At 35.7% G+C, this 18,330-nt stretch overlaps 1 protein-coding gene across 1 annotated transcript in view; it reads left to right on the top strand.

The window, feature by feature from the left end:
- The first annotated feature begins 4,427 nt into the window (after positions 1-4,427).
- The window catches only part of LOC112514213, a 16,791-nt gene continuing 2,888 nt past the window's right edge, over positions 4,428-18,330 (top strand). The window contains exons 1-19 of the mRNA XM_025120543.1: positions 4,428-4,649; positions 4,727-4,815; positions 5,027-5,136; positions 5,252-5,306; positions 6,321-6,409; positions 8,584-8,650; positions 8,747-8,809; positions 10,051-10,209; positions 10,313-10,406; positions 10,504-10,577; positions 10,669-10,744; positions 10,917-10,960; positions 11,107-11,174; positions 12,170-12,255; positions 12,353-12,510; positions 13,045-14,386; positions 15,039-15,316; positions 17,673-17,864; positions 17,954-18,110. Coding sequence (XP_024976311.1) covers positions 4,538-4,649; positions 4,727-4,815; positions 5,027-5,136; positions 5,252-5,306; positions 6,321-6,409; positions 8,584-8,650; positions 8,747-8,809; positions 10,051-10,209; positions 10,313-10,406; positions 10,504-10,577; positions 10,669-10,744; positions 10,917-10,960; positions 11,107-11,174; positions 12,170-12,255; positions 12,353-12,510; positions 13,045-14,386; positions 15,039-15,316; positions 17,673-17,864; positions 17,954-18,110 — 3,313 coding nt within the window. The 5' untranslated portion in view covers positions 4,428-4,537. The remainder of the gene's footprint in view (positions 4,650-4,726; positions 4,816-5,026; positions 5,137-5,251; positions 5,307-6,320; positions 6,410-8,583; positions 8,651-8,746; positions 8,810-10,050; positions 10,210-10,312; positions 10,407-10,503; positions 10,578-10,668; positions 10,745-10,916; positions 10,961-11,106; positions 11,175-12,169; positions 12,256-12,352; positions 12,511-13,044; positions 14,387-15,038; positions 15,317-17,672; positions 17,865-17,953; positions 18,111-18,330) is intronic.

Below are 18,330 nucleotides of genomic sequence, written 5' to 3'. Positions count from 1 at the left end.
GTCAGTAAAATGATCATTTTTCAAATGGATTTTTTTAAAAGGGTAAATTGCATGAAAAAAGTAACGTATTTTAATTTAATTCATATTTTGAATAACGTATTCTCAAAACTTCTATTTTGGTATCTATAATATAAAGTTTTAAACATTTAAGTAACTGGATAACCAGTTGAAACATTAACCGGTTATCATGCTGATGTGACGAGTAATGTGGTATCCAACTTGGTATTATTTGCTGACGTGGTTAGTGACGTGTATTTTTTTAATCTAAAATTAGTCTTCAACCGATTACCCGAATACTTAAATATTTATAATTTTACATCTTAGGTACCAAAATGGATGTTTTAAAAGTGTGTCATTAAAAATAAGAATCAAGTTAAAGTTTGTTATATTTTCATGCAATTTGCCTTTTACAAAATAATCATTTTTTAGGGACTTAGCGATTTTTGTCTTTTGGTATAGATGAGTCCCACATGCCTAAAAAACAGGGGACACAAATATGAATTTTTCAAGAAATTATGTAAATAGCTCTTTAGAGCGATTTTTTATTAAGAAGTTGTTTGACAGTTGTTGAATGGTTTGATGTATAATGATTAAGAGACTATCATGATACAGTGCAAATGAAATATTATTGATTGGTAATTGTTTACAATGAAATTATGGCGCTTAATGGTTAAGGGAGACTCAAGATACAAAATCATTCAGAAGGTTTTAAAATCATTAATAAGACAAATTTTTTTTTTTTGTCAAACAAGATTCATCTTTTAAGAATTCAAAAATTAATTCTTAATTAAACTATTAAAATGTAAACAAACAACCTTAATTCTTAAAGAGAGATGACATTGCCAATATAATAACAGAAGATGTGACAACATAATGACAAATTTTCAGATTTAATATTTTATTGCATTTGATTTTTTTTATTCATCATTTTAGTTAATATTTTAAAATTAATTTTAAAAAATGTAATTCCCGTAATTAATTAATATTTTTATTTAATAAAATAATAAATTATTTTAGTTGGACCCGATAAGCCACATGTTTGTTATGTGGTCCAGACGCTTTTGGTTAGGTTCCAATTCGATGCGTGCTCAGGCCGACTTGTTACGTGTTGGGTTCGCAATTAACCCCCTTGTTATTCGTTAACCATGGTTTACTTGGATTACAAGTTTAAAACCATTTGCCAACTATGTTTCTTTACCCTTCACACAATCATCCACGTGTCAATTTCTTATTCGATATCGGCTTACATGGTTCCGTAGACAACATATATAATTTATGATTTATAAAACACGATTTGTAGATGTCGGGATTGGAAATAATAATGAATAATGGTGTTTGATTTAATATAATATAGTGAGTGATTATTTAAAAGTGGGCAATCATAGTCTTTGGTTTTCTAAGAGGTCAGAAGTTCAAGCTTCACCGAAAGTAAAGAGAGTGTGCGGGGTTTATTTGTTGTATTTATCGTATATAAATATTATATACTTAAAAAAAAGTGGGTAATCATCTATGTTATAGTAAATGCAAAAGGAAGGCGGATCAGATGCAGGTCCAGTTGAAACAGTGATATTATCTTACTAAAAGGATGAAAGTTATAAAAAACTTTTTACAAAGATCATGATATATTAGTTGGTTAGAGAGAGAGACAATCATATATATATATATATATATATATTAGTTGGTTAGAGAGAGAGACAATCATATATATATATATATATATATATATTAGTTGGTTAGAGAGAGAGACAATCATATATATATATATAGAGAGAGAGAGAGGAGGGCGGGGGAGGGAGGGATAATCAAATACAATCCTTCCTATTTTACAACACATATAACCTCATTTAAAATCATCCATTTTTTAAATAAGGGTAATTTTCAACTGATCAGTCAACTGGCAATCGTTGATGAAAATAATTGATGGTTAAGATGTAGTTATATTGGTTGCAACAATTAGAGAAATTGCATAACAAACCATATATACACACACACACACACACACACATATATATATATATATATAGAAAGAGAGAGAAAACGTTTCAAATGCAACTCATCATATTTGTATAATCAATGCAACTCAATCAATTGAGATATTTATGAAAGATGACTAGGGTTCATTATATGATCAATATTTTATATTATGAATAATCAAAACTTTTATGAAATCACATATTCATCAAAATTAAATGAACGATTGAGATTAAGTTGTATTGGTTGTACAACTGTAAAGGGTTGCATAATAACTCACATCTCTCTCTCTCTTTATATATATATATATACACACACACACACACATATATATTCAATTTTAACGGGTTTATCCATTTTTAGACTTCTAGCATTGATTATAGCAGTAAACTATTAAGTGCATTTAACGTCATGATAACAATTTAAACATTGATTGGCGGATATACATGTTCTTTTTTCCTTTATCAGGAAGCGAACAAATAGAATCCATTGGGTGTTTATAAAGACACAAAAAACTATTGCATTATTTTTTGAGCTTGCTTCAAATATGAAAACTACGATATTCTCCTTTTCGCACTTTATAGTTTTATGGTAGTTTTAAAAAATCTGTTGGAACAATTACAAGAAATATCTGCAAAATCTCTGCTCTATCCATTATTACAACTATGTAGGAGACGTTCTAAATAATTCCAGTTAATTTGGATCTGATTATGATCATCAATCGTATGGTTCTTAACGAGTTCTTACATCTTTTAAACAAAATCGAACCATACAAGCATAATAATCTTGTTAACTTCAATCGAATCCTATTTTGTTTCCCAACTTAATAAAGTTCATAGTCAAATAGACGTTACGAACCTATTCAAGCAATGTTATAGAAAAAGTCTAACGTATTAATTATCTACAATATTGGTTCTTATTATTTATCCAAATTTAAGAGTGAGTCCCCTAAACATATTAAGTACGTTACTGGTATTAACTTTTACTTTTCATAGCACTGTTAGACCTTGGATTAACACCGCTTCTTTGAGCTGCTTTACAGTCTTTGTATTAGAGGTGATCATTTGCGGGTCTGGGTTGGGTCCAAACCGGACTTAACTTGTTTTTTTGTCCAACGGGCCTAATATTGTAAACCCAAGTTTTTTTTTTCCGGGCTTGATAGTTTGTCATTGCCTGCCTTATAAACGGGTTGGGATTGCCCACGGGCTAATGGGCCTAAAAAGTGTAACTCTTATAAATTTATAAACTTGATCACTAGCAATTAATTAACAATGTTGAACCAAAAAGTAAAGAAAAAATACTGTTGCAGTTATAATTTTAAGCAACTAAAGTGACATATAGATCTCAATAGGTGGCGAAAGAAATGAATAACAAAATTCAGACTTCCATAAAATCAATAATGCATTCCTATTTTTTTTATGTATAACATTAATATTCACATTAAGAGGTAAACAAACAACCGTAGTCTTTTAGGTTTTCAAGAATAACCAAAGAGTCGAGTCTCATCCTATAACTTTAATAATTTAATTTTAAAATATACTAACATAATTTTAATTAATTGTAAAATAAAATATTAATTATAAAATATAACGGGCTAGGCGAGCCTGTTCATATATACTTTTACATTACCCATATCTGTTTGTTAATTTTAACGAACAAACTGGGTCCGTTCATTTTCTCGATAATGGTTGTCCAAACCCGTATTTATAATGGATCGGATGAACCATGTCTAATGGGTCGTCCCACCCATAAATAAATGAAACCAAATTCATTACCGTGAGATTATTGTACATAACTCATGTATTTTAAATAAAATATCCTAAATCTATAAAAAAAAGTAAAGAAAACCACATGAAAAAATAAACGAACCCTAAATTTACATCTTAACCACTTTTTGGATTCAATTCCCATTTTAGATAGTTTATATAATTGTTTTCGGACAAATTGTATGAAAAAATAACGTACTTAACTTGATTTTTATTTTAGGTAACGTACTTTTAAAAGTTTCATTTTGATACATAAGATGTAAAATTTTAAACATTTAAGTATACGTGTAACTGGTTGAATACTAATTTTAAATTAAAAAAAGACTAATTTTAGATTAAAAAAATCTCTGTCATTAACCACGTCAGCAAATAATACTGGTTGAATAACACATCACTCGTCACATTAGTATGATAACCAGTTAATGTTTCAACCGATTATTTAAATATTTAAATATTTAAAACTTTACATCTTAGGTACCAAAATAATTATCCAAAATAAAAATGAAGTTTTAAAACATTTGTATAAAACTTATTTAAGCCATTTTCGTTGCAAAGTTTCCATGAAACAACTGAACGACATTTTCTGACAACGGAGCCGAGGTCCCATACCAAAACGGCCAATATCTCCAACCGCCTCCCTCACTCTCCTTATCCCCACTGCGTCACCGTCGCTGGAAATCCCCTCCGATCACCAGAATCAATATCACCAATCCTTTCATCGGATGCGTGATTGATTTTACCGCTTTCGATACGTTGTATATTTGAAGGTTTTCTGTTTTGGAAATAAAGTTGGTGGAGGTATGGAATCGATAATGGCTAAGGCGCTGGAGACCACTCTCAAATACTGGTTTAAATCATTCACCAGAGATCAGTTCAAGTTACAAGGCCACACTGTTCACCTCGCCAATTTAGGTTGGCATTTTATGATGCAATTGTGCTGAAATTGAATAACTCGATTCAATTTGAACGTGGAATTCCATTTTTGATAGATATAAACGGTGATGTTTTGCACGCAAGTCTTGGATTGCCGCATGCTTTAACTGTTAGCATGGCGAAATTGGGGAAGTTGGAGATCGTGGTATGTAACTTCTTATGGTTCACTAATATCAGTGGGCTTATCATCTGATTTTTTTTGGAAGGATTGCTGTATTTATTTTTATCATCTGCAGAGTTAATTTCTAGACACATATGGACAAATTTTTATACGCGCGCGCACACACACACATATATAATGTGTTTATGTTATGTACATGCATTCTTAAAATGACCAGACGACTGTATTTTTTAAGCTCCCTTATTTGAGTAATGTACAACTCGAGCCAATTGTTCTGCAAATTGATAAGCTCGATGTGGTGTTGGAGGAAAATGATGATTTGGAAGCACGTAGGAGCACACGCAGGTGATCATTAGTTTAATATTATCGATTTCTGTCTGTCTACTGACTTCTGTAAATGATCGTTTTGGAGTACTGATACAGTTTGCTATATAATGTTTTCTGTGCTTGTCTATGAAAGAGCACAATCGGCTTCTAGTTCGACAAAAGGCAGTGGCTATGGATTTGCTGAGAAGGTTAGTTTTTACATGGTATCAATTAATATATCAAGGATTGCTTGCTTTTGCTTGTGCTCGAGACCATTTTAAGTGTAATTGTGACCGAATATAATTCAGAAACAAGTGGAGGGCACTATAAACCAGAACAAAGGCTTGCATAAAATGTCCAATGCTAGTGAGTGAAGCGATTATTAATTATTTGCTCTCAAAAGAATCAAGAAAATATCAGAGATATGCATCTTTATGGAGCTGATAAATGTAACCGTGCTTGCCCGTTCTTTGAACAGTGCTCTTAATTTAAGTAAATACTAGACAGATGCTTGTTGCATTGAGCTGCATAGGATATGTGTTGAAAACGTTACTGTCAGTGCATTGGTTGATAAGAACTTGCAACCACTAAGACCATGAAGTTAGTTTTTAATTTCGTAGGTGGGCAAAGGATTTGTAATTCCTGCAATTCTAGTTTCATTTTGACTTTTCACATTTGTGGGTGGGCCTTTTTCTATAGGTCATTCCTGGAATTGTAGCTGCTCTCCTTGAGCACGAAACTGCTTGTGCAATTAATTGCTCATTAGGCGCATGCATGGTTTTTTACTCTTACTGAAATACTGAAGGCTAACACTTTTTTGTCATTTGTGGGGTTTGTCAACTTTTGTCCAGTTAAGAAATGGCTACCCCTCTATTGTTAAGGCTTTATTTGTTTTGACCAATCACCCTATTCGCGTTGTGGGTCTGGTATGAGGAGAAATAAAGATGTGATTCTGGTCACATTTACTTGATGCAAGGTGAAATAAAAATGACACCCACAAAATGAAGAATAGATATTAGACGAAAATGATAGAAGCCAATAGGAGTGTAAATGTTGTACCTATTATCACCATTACTCAAATTTTGACGATAGTCATAAGCTGCACCTTCTGAAAATTCATCTTTGTATTGTATAGGCTTGGGCCAGTCACTGGCAATTAGTTGCTTCAATTACAGCTTTTAACTTAATTCTTAAAACTTAGACCGCTGACTTTTTTTTATCAGATTGCTGATGGAATGATGTTACAAGTACAGACCGTCAGTTTATTACTTGAGACTCATGGGGGTGGTAGACATCTTGGAGGAGCAACTTGGTAAGTTTACTGGATCACCTATGTACTATAGGGCTGTATATTCATATTGACAAAAATCTATCAAAAAGAAAATCACATATACAGACCAAATGCTTGTAAAAGATAAGAACAATGATAGTATAATATTTAATGGAAGTCATACTTGGGTGTGTCTGACAGGATAAAAACGACCAGGTTGTCCAATCAGCATTTGTGTTCCCCAACTTGTGCATTAACCTTATTGGATGTGGTTCATATTTTGCTTAAGGTTGTAAGAAATTGAATACCAAGTCCATACCAAAAAATATCTTAGACAGACACATTATTTGACGACCGTTTTATCATCTGTAATGTGAATGCTGCCCACAGACACCCTAAAGTGCTTGAATACAGATCTTTTTCTGTTTTGTGCATTTACATTGTTAACAGAGTCTTGCATCTCTCAAAGTTGGGGTAAACAAACAAGAAAGAGGGGGCAGGCACTTTGTGACTCTTTGACCCAACTTGGAGTTAGGTGTAATGCCGAAGTAATAGTGGTACTCCTTGCTCTAAGATTTTTTACTGGGGCAGCATATTTAGATAGGAATATGTTCTTGTGGACTTTGAGTATGTAATCTAGATGAGTTGGATGATGAGGCAGCCAAAACTTGTGCTTATGAAGAGATTATCGTATGTTAAGGCACCACAAACCAGTCCCTGCAAAATGCCGACTTGACAAAAGCTGCATGAAAGTCTGTTGCCTGTGCCTGCCTCATAGTGTGGAAGGTGCCCAAAGGAAATGCTAGAGACATGTTAGGAGATTACAAGAGATTGGATCATAGCTAATGCCATAAATGTGATAATACTCGCAAATACGCCCACCCATCTTTTCTTTGTTATAACATTCCAAAGAGACTAGATGTGTAGCCGTGTAGGTCTGAACAAACCTATAGAGAGTAGACCACATGCTAGTTTTGCTTAACATCCCAAGGTTATTTAAGAACTTTAGTTTGGTGACAGAAAAGTTATGCCATCAAGCCATGTGCCCGATGCTTAATATGGCTGTTGCTTGCAAGACAACTAAGCTATGTGACAGGAAATACGTGCGATGCAGAAAATTTGAGGATCCAATCATGCTCAGGTTACGAACAGAAAACGGCATCATTATCTGCAACTGAAACCTCCATAATTGCTTGCCATCTGTTGCCATGTGCCATCATCCTCTAGCTAATTCTTATTTAGTAAAATCCTATTATCAATGTCAAGTGCTGTAGTAGAATCATTACCAATGGCACACAGTGCACCCAAGTGATGCATTAAGATTAACTACAAGTAATCTCTAAAGTTACTCTATGCTGTTATATTCATCTGTTACTCTAAGCCCTTTTTTCATTTCTTAGATTTTCAAGCATAAGAGTACTGTACTCACAGTAAGATTTTAGAATTAGTGCTATCATAGACAAAGGTTAATCAAGCTTATTCTCTACATACTCCGGATTCGTTTTTTAAGAGTTTCCTTTCCCTTCAATAGCTTCATCTACGATATCTCGTAATCAGTATCTGTAAATTAGCTATTGCTTCTTGCTTTTGATTACCCACTATAGAAGTGTAGGCATTAGGGTGCTGGTTTGAAGTCGTTGCCAATGCTTTCTCTTGTTTGATAGTATCCTCGGTCTACTTGTACTCTATTATCTCTAAATGGGGAACTTTCCTGTGGTAGATCAATGAGTAGTTAATAAGTTGAGGTTTCAAAGGATAATCACCAACTTTTCTATCAAAAAGTATACTTCGCATTGCAAGATTTTGAACACTAAAACTTTTGGAATAAGCATTTATCTTTATGCTAAAAACAGGCTTTTATATCCTCTCCCAGTTATACTGCTAATAATCCCGACCTCATGCTTTTCAAGTTCACGGGGATTTTTGGTGTTCCCATGAGTAGATGGTCAACTACTTGAGGCATTGGATATCTTTGACATAGCTCCAAAAGAGAGATTTACTTAGATAATAATGCGTAACCTCTTGCACATTGACTGAACTGGCACTATTGGTACAAGTATCATGTCAGATTGTCAGAAATTATGCTGTCCACTTATGCTCTGTATCTTGTCTCCCACTCCTCCTCTTGCTTCGCCTGGTCTTCAGATGGTTTTTTTGGATTGTTTCTATTGATTACACGATGTTATATTTCTTCTGTTTATGTTCTTTCTATCCAGGGCATCACCAATGGCATCTATTACTATCCGCAATCTTGTGCTCTATACAACAAATGAGAACTGGCAGGTCATGTTCTACACTGTTTTTAACTTGATAGTTTTCTATTTATTTTGAATTAGTTGCTTTTTTAATAAATGATTATTTAGCAATTATGTGTGACAGGTTATAAACCTTAAAGCAGCGAGGGGATTTTCAAGTGACAAGAATTTCATTTATGTGTTCAAAGTAATTTTACGTACTTACCTTTTTTCCCAAATTATAACTGATGGTGTGAAATTACAAGTTTTTTCCTGTATATTCACTTCAACATTGAATATTAACTATATACATGAAAACTAAACCCAAACTCAATACGCTAAACATATTGGCCCTACTAGTATTGCATAATTACATATTACCCCTTATATTTCTACACCCCATCATGCTGGGAATTGGGGAATATATGTTCATTATTCCTAGCTTGGAACATAAGTCCTCGAAAGAAGGCTGAAGAAGAGCTTTGGTTAATAAGTCAGCCATTTGCTTATGTGAAAGAGTATGACCCACACATATTTTTGCTTCAACCTTCTCACTAATGACATGTCTGTCAATCTTTACATGTTCTATATTGTCATGGCGGTCTGGATTATTTGCAATTTATTGTCACAAAGAAGTGAGTTTCGGCCAGAGTCTGAACCTTTAATTCCTTTATCAATCTAGCAGGCCACATTCCTTTACATATACCTCGTGACATTTCTCTATATTCTGCTTAGCACTGCTTCTTGCGGCAACTGATTGTTTCTTGCTCCTCCACATGACAAGGTTGCACATACAAATGAACAATATCCAGGTGTAGATCTCCAATAAGCTAGGGATCCCGCCCAATCTGCATCAGTGAATACCTTGCTCCCTCTATCATGTCCCTTAGAGATCCCTGTCCTATGCATGGTGTACCCTTAAGGTACCTTAGAATACGATACGCTGCCTTTCTTGGATCCCAACCAACAATAATTCTCATACCCCGAGAAACGAACTCTGGTTCACAATTGCACCCACTTCCACCTTCCATATCCAGCTTAGGTTTTGTGTTCTCGCTACATTTTGGGTGTCACTAAAAGCCTAGCTTCTCAACATAATAGCATCTTAAGTCCACAACACTAGCACCTAACAGATCTAGGTTGTGTGCTCTGTAGTCTGTATTCATCATGGTATGAGTAGTGTCTTCCATTCTTGTGGTTGGCTCAATGTTATCCTTATGTTTATCACCCCCCCCCACCTACATGTGGGGCAAGTGTCTAAGAGTGTAACCATAAATCCAGTAAGTAAAGCCCTTAGAACAGTGAAAGATCTTTGGGACACATGACTGCAACCAATTTGGTTTTAGTCATTTTAGGTTCTTTTTGTTGCTACATTTATTTGTGATGGTATCTGTATACACACATGTATTGTTTTTGTAGTGATATTATTTTTTTCTCTCGAATCACCAGAAGCTTGAATGGGAGTGTCTATGTATCGATCTCCTGCCTCATCCTGATATGTTCGCAGATCCTTCTGGAGGGGCTCGTAACCGGAAAGATGATTATGGTGCAAAGCGAGTTTTCTTTGGCGGCGAGCGCTTTATTGATGGAGTATCTGGAGAGGCTTATGTAACACAATGTTAACCTGCAAACTTTGCTTTAGTGCCTGCCATTTTCATTCTATGAAACCTTGCCTTAACTCTATCCAACTTCCCTATGTTTTTATAATCAGATTACAATACAAAGGACAGATCTTAATAGTCCACTAGGTCTGGAACTTCGGTGGCATATTACAGAAGCCATCTGTCCAGCATTGAGTGAACCAGGTTGGTAGAAAATTACTTCTTCATGCATCATTCTCAGAGTTATCAAATCCTGTGTTTTGGTTGGCGTTTTTTTTACTATGATAAATAACATGAGCAGGACTTCGAGCTCTTGTTCGTTTCTTCACAGGATTATATGTTTGTCTCAACAGAAGTGATGCAAATGCTCAAGAGGTGGAAAACTTGTATTACCGTTTTGTAGTTTGCGTTAATTTTGGAGGGCTATTGTTTTGGTTGTCTAAAAAACGACCCTCTTTTCTGGCAGCCATCAGCTGAAGCTGCAGGGCGTACAATAGTCTCCTTTATGGTGGACCATATATTTCTTTGCATCAAAGATGCTGGTTCGTGCCTTCTTATATTTGTCTAATCCGTCTTTCTTTTGAAGGAAATTTGTTCTTTTTTCTTCCCTAATTTAGACAATTATATTTATATATCTGGTTAGTGCCTTCAATTATATACTAGATGTACATGACAAATTAATGGCGCTCCCTGACAACTCTTATTGACTTCCAGATTTCAAGCTAGAACTTCTAATGCAGTCACTTCTCTTTTCTCGGGTAGCTTTCCATGGCACTTAATAATCATATTAGATTGCTACATATTTATGTTTTCCCTGATCGTCATGCTGTACACTGTAATTTGTTTGCATAATGATAGTAATGCTGTGTTTCAGATGTGAATCGGGTTATATTTGATCTTGCAGACAAGCGTCTCTGATGGAGCAAGTGCCAAATTCTTGACTCAGATCATGATAGGTGGACTAATTTTACGGTATACTGTGTTAACATAAAATCGTCATATATCAGATTTATAATTGCATGCTGTTTAATATTTTGTTAGTCTCTGACTGGTGTCAGTGGCATGTGATTCCAAGCATTTGGACTCATTTTAGATGTTTTGTAGCTTTGTATAGATCTGATTATTATCAACCTTTTGTATCCGCCGGTTCGGAAATTTCTTTGTTTTATATGGAATATTTAAGTTGTACCACAGACTACAGTTGCAGAAAGAACTAGAGATATCACCAAGAAATGTCTGATCTTACTGTAGTCGCTTGATTATGAAAATTTGACAAATCCAGCATTTATTCCCTTAATGCGACTCATGCTCCCTATTTAATATCCACGGAATTTTGTTGTCACTTGAGAACCTTATCAGCGTTCATCTTCCTAAACGAGGAGCATATATTTCTGACCTCTTGTGATTATGCTGTCGTTGCATGAGGTTCCCTCTCTTAGATACTAAAGCATAAGATTATAGTTTAATACCTATTTTCTTGGTACTATAGTTATCAGACAGTAATTACTATTTTTATCTGTAATCAGTAATCAGGAGGCGACCTAGTGGTTGTTTGGTTGGTTTTCCATCGAGTCCTGTATATAAAAAGTTGTCTGTGTAGATTAACCTTTCTGCATAAATTGAGAAGATTTTTGTTTGGGAGGGTTTTCCATAGATGGAAAGGGCGTGTTTTTAATTTGGAGTGACATGTTTGGAATTTTTTTGGCTTTCTGCATAAAGCTCCCTCCTAAAAGCTTACTGAATAAGCCACTACCAAACAATCATGTATAGCTGACCGAGGAAGCTGTGAGTCCTATTAAGCTCATTAAGCTGCTAACAAACGGACCTATAATATAGGATGACTAAACAGATACGGGAATCAGAATTGTAGTCAAATCAATATAAGTAATAAACTTTGTGATCATAGCTATATATCCTAGCATTGTCAATCTATGAATCTCATACACAATGATGCTGATTAAATTCAGGGATGGTTTCTCTCGCCCACCATGCCCACTAGTGCAACCGTCGATGCAAGATGCTGCAGAGGAACTTCTACACATTCCAGATTTTGGTATGAAAACATTGCCCTGTTCATAATGTGTTGGCCGTCAATGTGAAAAGAACTACATTCCTCATTTGAAAATTTACGTCTTGCATTTTTTTACTAGGTAAAAATTTCTGCCCTCCCATATATCCACTAGGTGATAAGCAATGGAGATTAAACGACCGTGTTCCACTCATTTCCCTTCATTGTCTACGATTTATGCCCTCCCTTTCCCCACCATCGTTTACTTCACAAACTGTAATCGACTGCAAGCCTCTTACGGTACATCATTTGATATCATTATACACCATTTAACATCGTACATTCACTACAACAAAATTAATTTTATAGGACGCCTGAAATTAAGAAACGTCCTAAAAATATATTTTATAGGACAAAACCAAAAAGCATCATATCTAAAAGCGTTACAATAGGTTTATAGGACGCTTCTAGGCGTTTTAACAAGTTTTTTAGGACACTTTTAAAATGAGTGTCTTATTAACTATTTTATACGACACTATTTGAAAAAGTGTCCTTTAAGAAGATGGGTTTTATAGCACACTTCTCAAAAGTGTCCTATAAAATAACTAGTAGGACACTTTATTTAGCGTCCTAAAAAACTTGTTAAATCGCCTAGAAGCGTCCTATAAACCTAGTGTAACACTTTTTAGATAGGACGCTTTATAGTTTGGTCCTATGAACCTAAGTTCTATAAAGTATTCTATTAAGACGCTTAGACAATCTAGGCATCCTATAAAGCCAATTCTTTATAGTGATTTCACTATGTTGGTTCTGATATTCCGCCATTCTTGCCAGATTCATCTTCAAGAAGAGTCCTGTATAAGAATATCATCCTTTCTTGCTGATGGAGTTATGGTTAATCCTGGTGATATATTGCCAGATTTCTCCATCAACTCCCTCCAATTCAGTATGAAAAAATTAGATATCACTGTAACACTGGAGGCTGGGAAGCCTAACCATCCCACAAATTATGATCACCCTAAATACAACTCCTTCAGCAGAGCAAGGCTTCATCTCGACAATCTATACTTTTCTGAGTCTCCTTTTTTAAGGCTTGGGCTGCTCAATCTCGATATGGATGCTGCATGCTTCTGTATGTGGGAAGGTCAACCTATCGATGCCAGCCAGAAAAGATGGACAGCTGGATCTTCTCTCCTCGGCATGTCTCTGGAAACATGTAACAATCCGCCTGGAGTGAATTGTTCTCGCCTACCCTCTTCAGAATTCTGGAGATGTGTCGAGATGAATGGTGTTTGCATACAGGTAGCAATGGTAACTGCAGATGGAAGCCCATTAGTAAACGTTCCTCCTCCGGGAGGAGTTGTCAGAGTAGGAATTGCTTTTGAACAGTATGTGTCCAACACTTCCGTGGAGCAACTATTTTTTGTCTTAGATCTCTATGCCTATATTAATAATGTCCATGATAAAATGGCGATGGTTAGAAAAAGAAAAGGAATGAAGACAGTGAAGAATAAATCTTCTGATTCTGATAGTTTTAGCAATAGGGTTCCGGCTGATGCTGCTATTAGTCTAACGATTAAGAACCTGAAGCTAACATTTCTAGAATCTTCTTCCACAGACCTTCAGGGAAAACCGCTAGTTCAGTTTACTGGAGATGACCTGTTAATACAAGTTACACATAGAACCTTGGGCGCTGCAATGGCCACTTCATCAACTTTGCGATGGGAGAGAGTGCAAGTGGACTGTGCAGAGACCGATAGAAGTTTGACACGTGCAAATGGTTTAACGCCCGCCTTTACTGAAGATTGTTCTCTTGTTGAGAATAGCTACCCTGAGTTAAGAGCTGTCTTTTGGGTGCAGAACAGGAGGAGCTTTCAATCAAATGGCCAAGCTGTCTCCAGTCCATTTTTAAATTTAAGCATAGTGCACGTAATTCCATATAATGCACATGATATAAAGTATCATAGTTTACGTGTGTCAGCTTGTATTGCGGGTGTACGCCTTGCAGGAGGAATGAATTACAACGAAGCTTTGCTCCTCCACTTTGGAATTCTAGGGCCAGGTGGCGGCCCAGGGGCTGGACTCTCCAAAGGTTTAGAGCACTTATCTTCAGGACCTTTGTCAAAACTATTCAAAGCATCACCTCCGTTTGTCGATGAGGTGAGGGAGAGTCAAAGTAAGCTATTTTTTTTTCTATGCTAAGGTTTTTACGGTGCTTAATTACTCTCTCCATCCCAAAATAAACGTCCACAATGAAAAGGGCACACAATTTTAGAAATGTTTAACTATTACACTTTTTAATTAACCAAGAGGACAATTTCACCCTTAGTAATTGAGGGAGTAATTAATTTCTTCATCTCATAATTAAGAGTAGATTTGGAAAGTAGGCACTATGAAAGTGAATACTTATTTTGGGACAAATTAAGAGGCTGTTTGGTTGGTTTTCTGTTAAGTCGTGTATGGACAAAGATGTATGTGTGGATTAATCTGTCTATATAGATTGGGAAGGGTTTTGTTTGGGAGGGTATTTTTTATAGATGGAAGGAGCGTGTTTTCTAATTGGGAGGGACTGGTTTGGAAAAAAAACTTGGCTTTCTACATAAAGCTCCCCCTAGAAGCTTACTGAATAAGCCACTTTATATATCATTAAGCTACTATCAAACAGTCATCTATAGCTGACCGAATAAGCTGCGAGTCCCTTTAAGCTCATTAAGCTGTTAACATACAGGCCCTAAAACAGAAATGTGGACATTTATTTTAGGAAGGATGGATTATTTGATTGTTAGTGTAGTTACTTAGATTAAATCATATCTTTGTTTCTCATTTAGATGAAAGCATAGGGGATGACAAGAATGGTAGTTACTTGAATTTGGGTGCACCACATGATGTGAATATATTACTGGAACTGAAGGACTGGATATTTGCCCTGGAAGGCGCAGAGATAATGGCAGAAAGGCACAGTTTCAGTGATTCTAGCAGGGAAGAGAGATCTTGGCACACGTCTTTTGAGAGTTTTAAAGTTAGAGCAAACGGAAGCAGAGATGACACAGTGAATGGCAAAGGAAATTCGATTGGAGCACAAAACTATCCTGTTGAAGTGGTCAGGGTTAGTATTTGCTTCTTTACTTCAGCATTTGTTGTCTTATGACATCTTAGGCCTGATAAACTGGAGTGAGTTATTTTGATTCACGTGCACGCAAGAGTATGAATATGAATAATTCAAATAACATTCGTCTTGTGAATAAACGCCCAGAGGGAGGTTCAAATGGAAACGGCAAAAAATTAGGAAATTTACATAAATATTCAAAGTTGATAGGCGGTTTCACTTTTTAGCCATTTTATAACCCAAATTCACTTTTTACCCAATCCTTATCCAGAAGGCTTATCACTTATGCATATGCATAAGGAGTGGTTTTCAACAAAAATTAAAACAAAAAAGAATCCTCCTTATGCATATGCGTAAGCCTTCGGCGTAAGGATTGGCTAAAAAGTGAATTTGGGTCAGAAAATGGCTAAAAAGTGAAACCCTATTTGCTGATTGGTTATTTCAGTCAATTTCCCAAAAGATTTAGAAACAAGGGAAAAAGATCTTTTGATTTGTTACAAGGAATGTGACTAAAAAGACCCTTACAACTTTATTTTTAAAACAAAAAATATCTCTCCCCCTATTTCTTTGAAAATAGGCGAAATATAATCAAAATTGGAGCCAAACGAATTATACCAAAAAAACGAGCAATTTATTCTTTTTAATTTGGCATCCATATTGTTTTGCTTTTTTCATCCGTTTTTTCGTGTTTCCACATTTCCATCCTTTTTGCTGTTTCCATTTCTCCCTTATACACCACCTATAAGATTAGATGCTGGCAGCGGGAATGTTGAACTAAAGAAGATTATGCAACCCTCAGGGACCTTGCAATTGCATGCGCTTGCTCATTCTTGTTATGTCGGATGGTGAACTGATATCTATGGCATAAGACGGTTGTGGGTCCTTTTTATTTGTTCATTTCCTAAAATAGATCTATGCCATGCATGTTACTTGTCTAGTTAGACAAAACTAGACAACATTTCTTTTCACCTTGCTATAATTAGTTTCTTGTTGACAGTTAGAAGTAACTAGTTTAATGGCTTCAGTTAACATGTATCGTGTTACTTATTTGGGTTAGATGGTGAATGACCTCAGAGGCGGACCCAAAATTTTTTTTTGTTAGTGGTGGCACAATTTGACTATAAAAAAGTGTTTGTAGTTTTTTTTTATATTACTAGTATAGATCTATTGGTTGGTTCCTTGTTCTTATATAGATAGGAACCATGTTCGAGTCTGGTCTACATATATTTTTGAAAATACAAAAGGTATATAAAATAACACTAAAAGCTATAAAACAACAAATTTGACAAATGTTGAACTCGAACCTAGGCCTTTTGTACAAAGGCAGAAGCATTTACCATCTTAGCTAGAGACGGACCTAGAATTTTTTTGAAGTGGTGGCACCATTTGATTATCAGAAACAAATGTAGGGATATTTTTCATAAAATCATAATTGCTCTGTTGGTTAGTTCATTGCTTTTTATATGTGTGAGGTCCTGTGTTCAAGTCTTTTATTGCAATTTTTTATTTCAGAAACATACTAAATCTGAAATTAAAAGCTAAAAACTAAGAAAATGACACTAACAAGATTCGAACTCAGGTCTAGGGTGGAAGAAAAGCCTTGCAAACCAACTCTACCAAGGGAAACTTGTGCCCTCATTGTAGTTTAAAATTATATATGGTGGCACACAACAAATTAATACGGTGACACTTTTCACGACCCTATAATTTTTTACATTACAACGGAGGAACGAAGTGGTGGCCCGTGCCACCACATAAACCACGTGGGTCCGTCCCTGATCTTAGCCATTAAAATCTTGTGTTAACATTTCAATTTCAAAAACTATATGGTGGCACCCAACAAAATAATACGGTGGCACCCTTTAGAAGCGTAATTTTTTCACCTTACGACATAACTATGAAGTGGTGGCCCGTGCCACCGTATTTATCCATGTGGGTCCGCCCACATGACATCCTTCACAGGGCCGGATTTAAGAAGACCGGGGAGGGTGCACATGGTCTATCGTGCCGATGCAGTGGAAACTTTTAGGTGTCTTAGAGGTTCACCCACTTTAAATTGGTCAGTGTCAGTGCTCCATTGAGTTAACAGAAAATGATTGCAGCCTATTGTCAGTGTCATTGAATGTGGCGTGCATTATAGGTTGCAAGTTCGAATCTCTTTGGCTCTTTTTAATTATTTGGTATCAACAGTAGAAAAGGACAAAAAAAAAACTCACTTGTTTGTCATTTTTAATGAAACCGTACTTTTGATAATTAACTTCTGTTTTATTTTATATTATGCTAATTATTTTGTGCCCTGCTTGGAAATTTTTCTGTATCCCCCGATTGATAACTTTTTGCTTATGTGTGCCTTTAGGTTGGTGTTGAAGGCTTGAAGACCTTGAAGCCTCAGCGAAAGAAAAATGCACCTTCAAAAGGGGTCACACAAACCGTCGAGCCACATGAGGGGGTAGACCTCGAAGTTGAGATAGTACCTTCTGAAGATAATGGTGTCAATGGGACAATTACTTGGGGGGTGGAGGATTTGAAAATTACTTCAAAACAACCGGTGGATACACTCAACTTGTTGCCATGGTATTATCGAACACTGCTAATATATATATAGGGTGTGTATATTGATGATTGCTATTTCTGCAGATTGATGTTGTCATACGAAAGGATGAACTGCAACATGTTGCTCGTTTGTGCAAGTTGGAAATCGATTCAATGGGACGAATAGCTGTTGGGATTCTACGGTTTTTTAAGCTCGATGGACCAGTCGCTCAGCCAGCACTGGATCAATTAAGCCATCTTGGTAAGTTCTCTTTCTTTTTTTCATTTATGTATGTATGGCAATTGTGATATGCTATGAAAGAAATTAGTCAATGCATGTGTCATGCGTGATATCTGATAGGAGTTCATGGAAACGTAAGACTAGGGTGGTGGATTCAAAGTAGGGATCTGTAGCTAGTGTGGATAGGAAGTAGGGAGTTAGGGAGGGCGACGTTAGGATAGGGGGAGGTTTAGGGCGGGGG

Source organism: Cynara cardunculus (genome assembly GCF_001531365.2).
Source record: "Cynara cardunculus var. scolymus isolate 2C chromosome LG 6, CcrdV1, whole genome shotgun sequence".
Lineage (NCBI taxonomy): Eukaryota > Viridiplantae > Streptophyta > Magnoliopsida > Asterales > Asteraceae > Cynara > Cynara cardunculus.
The sequence above is the reverse complement of the archived record's forward strand: the minus strand, read 5'-3'. Positions and strand labels throughout refer to the sequence as shown.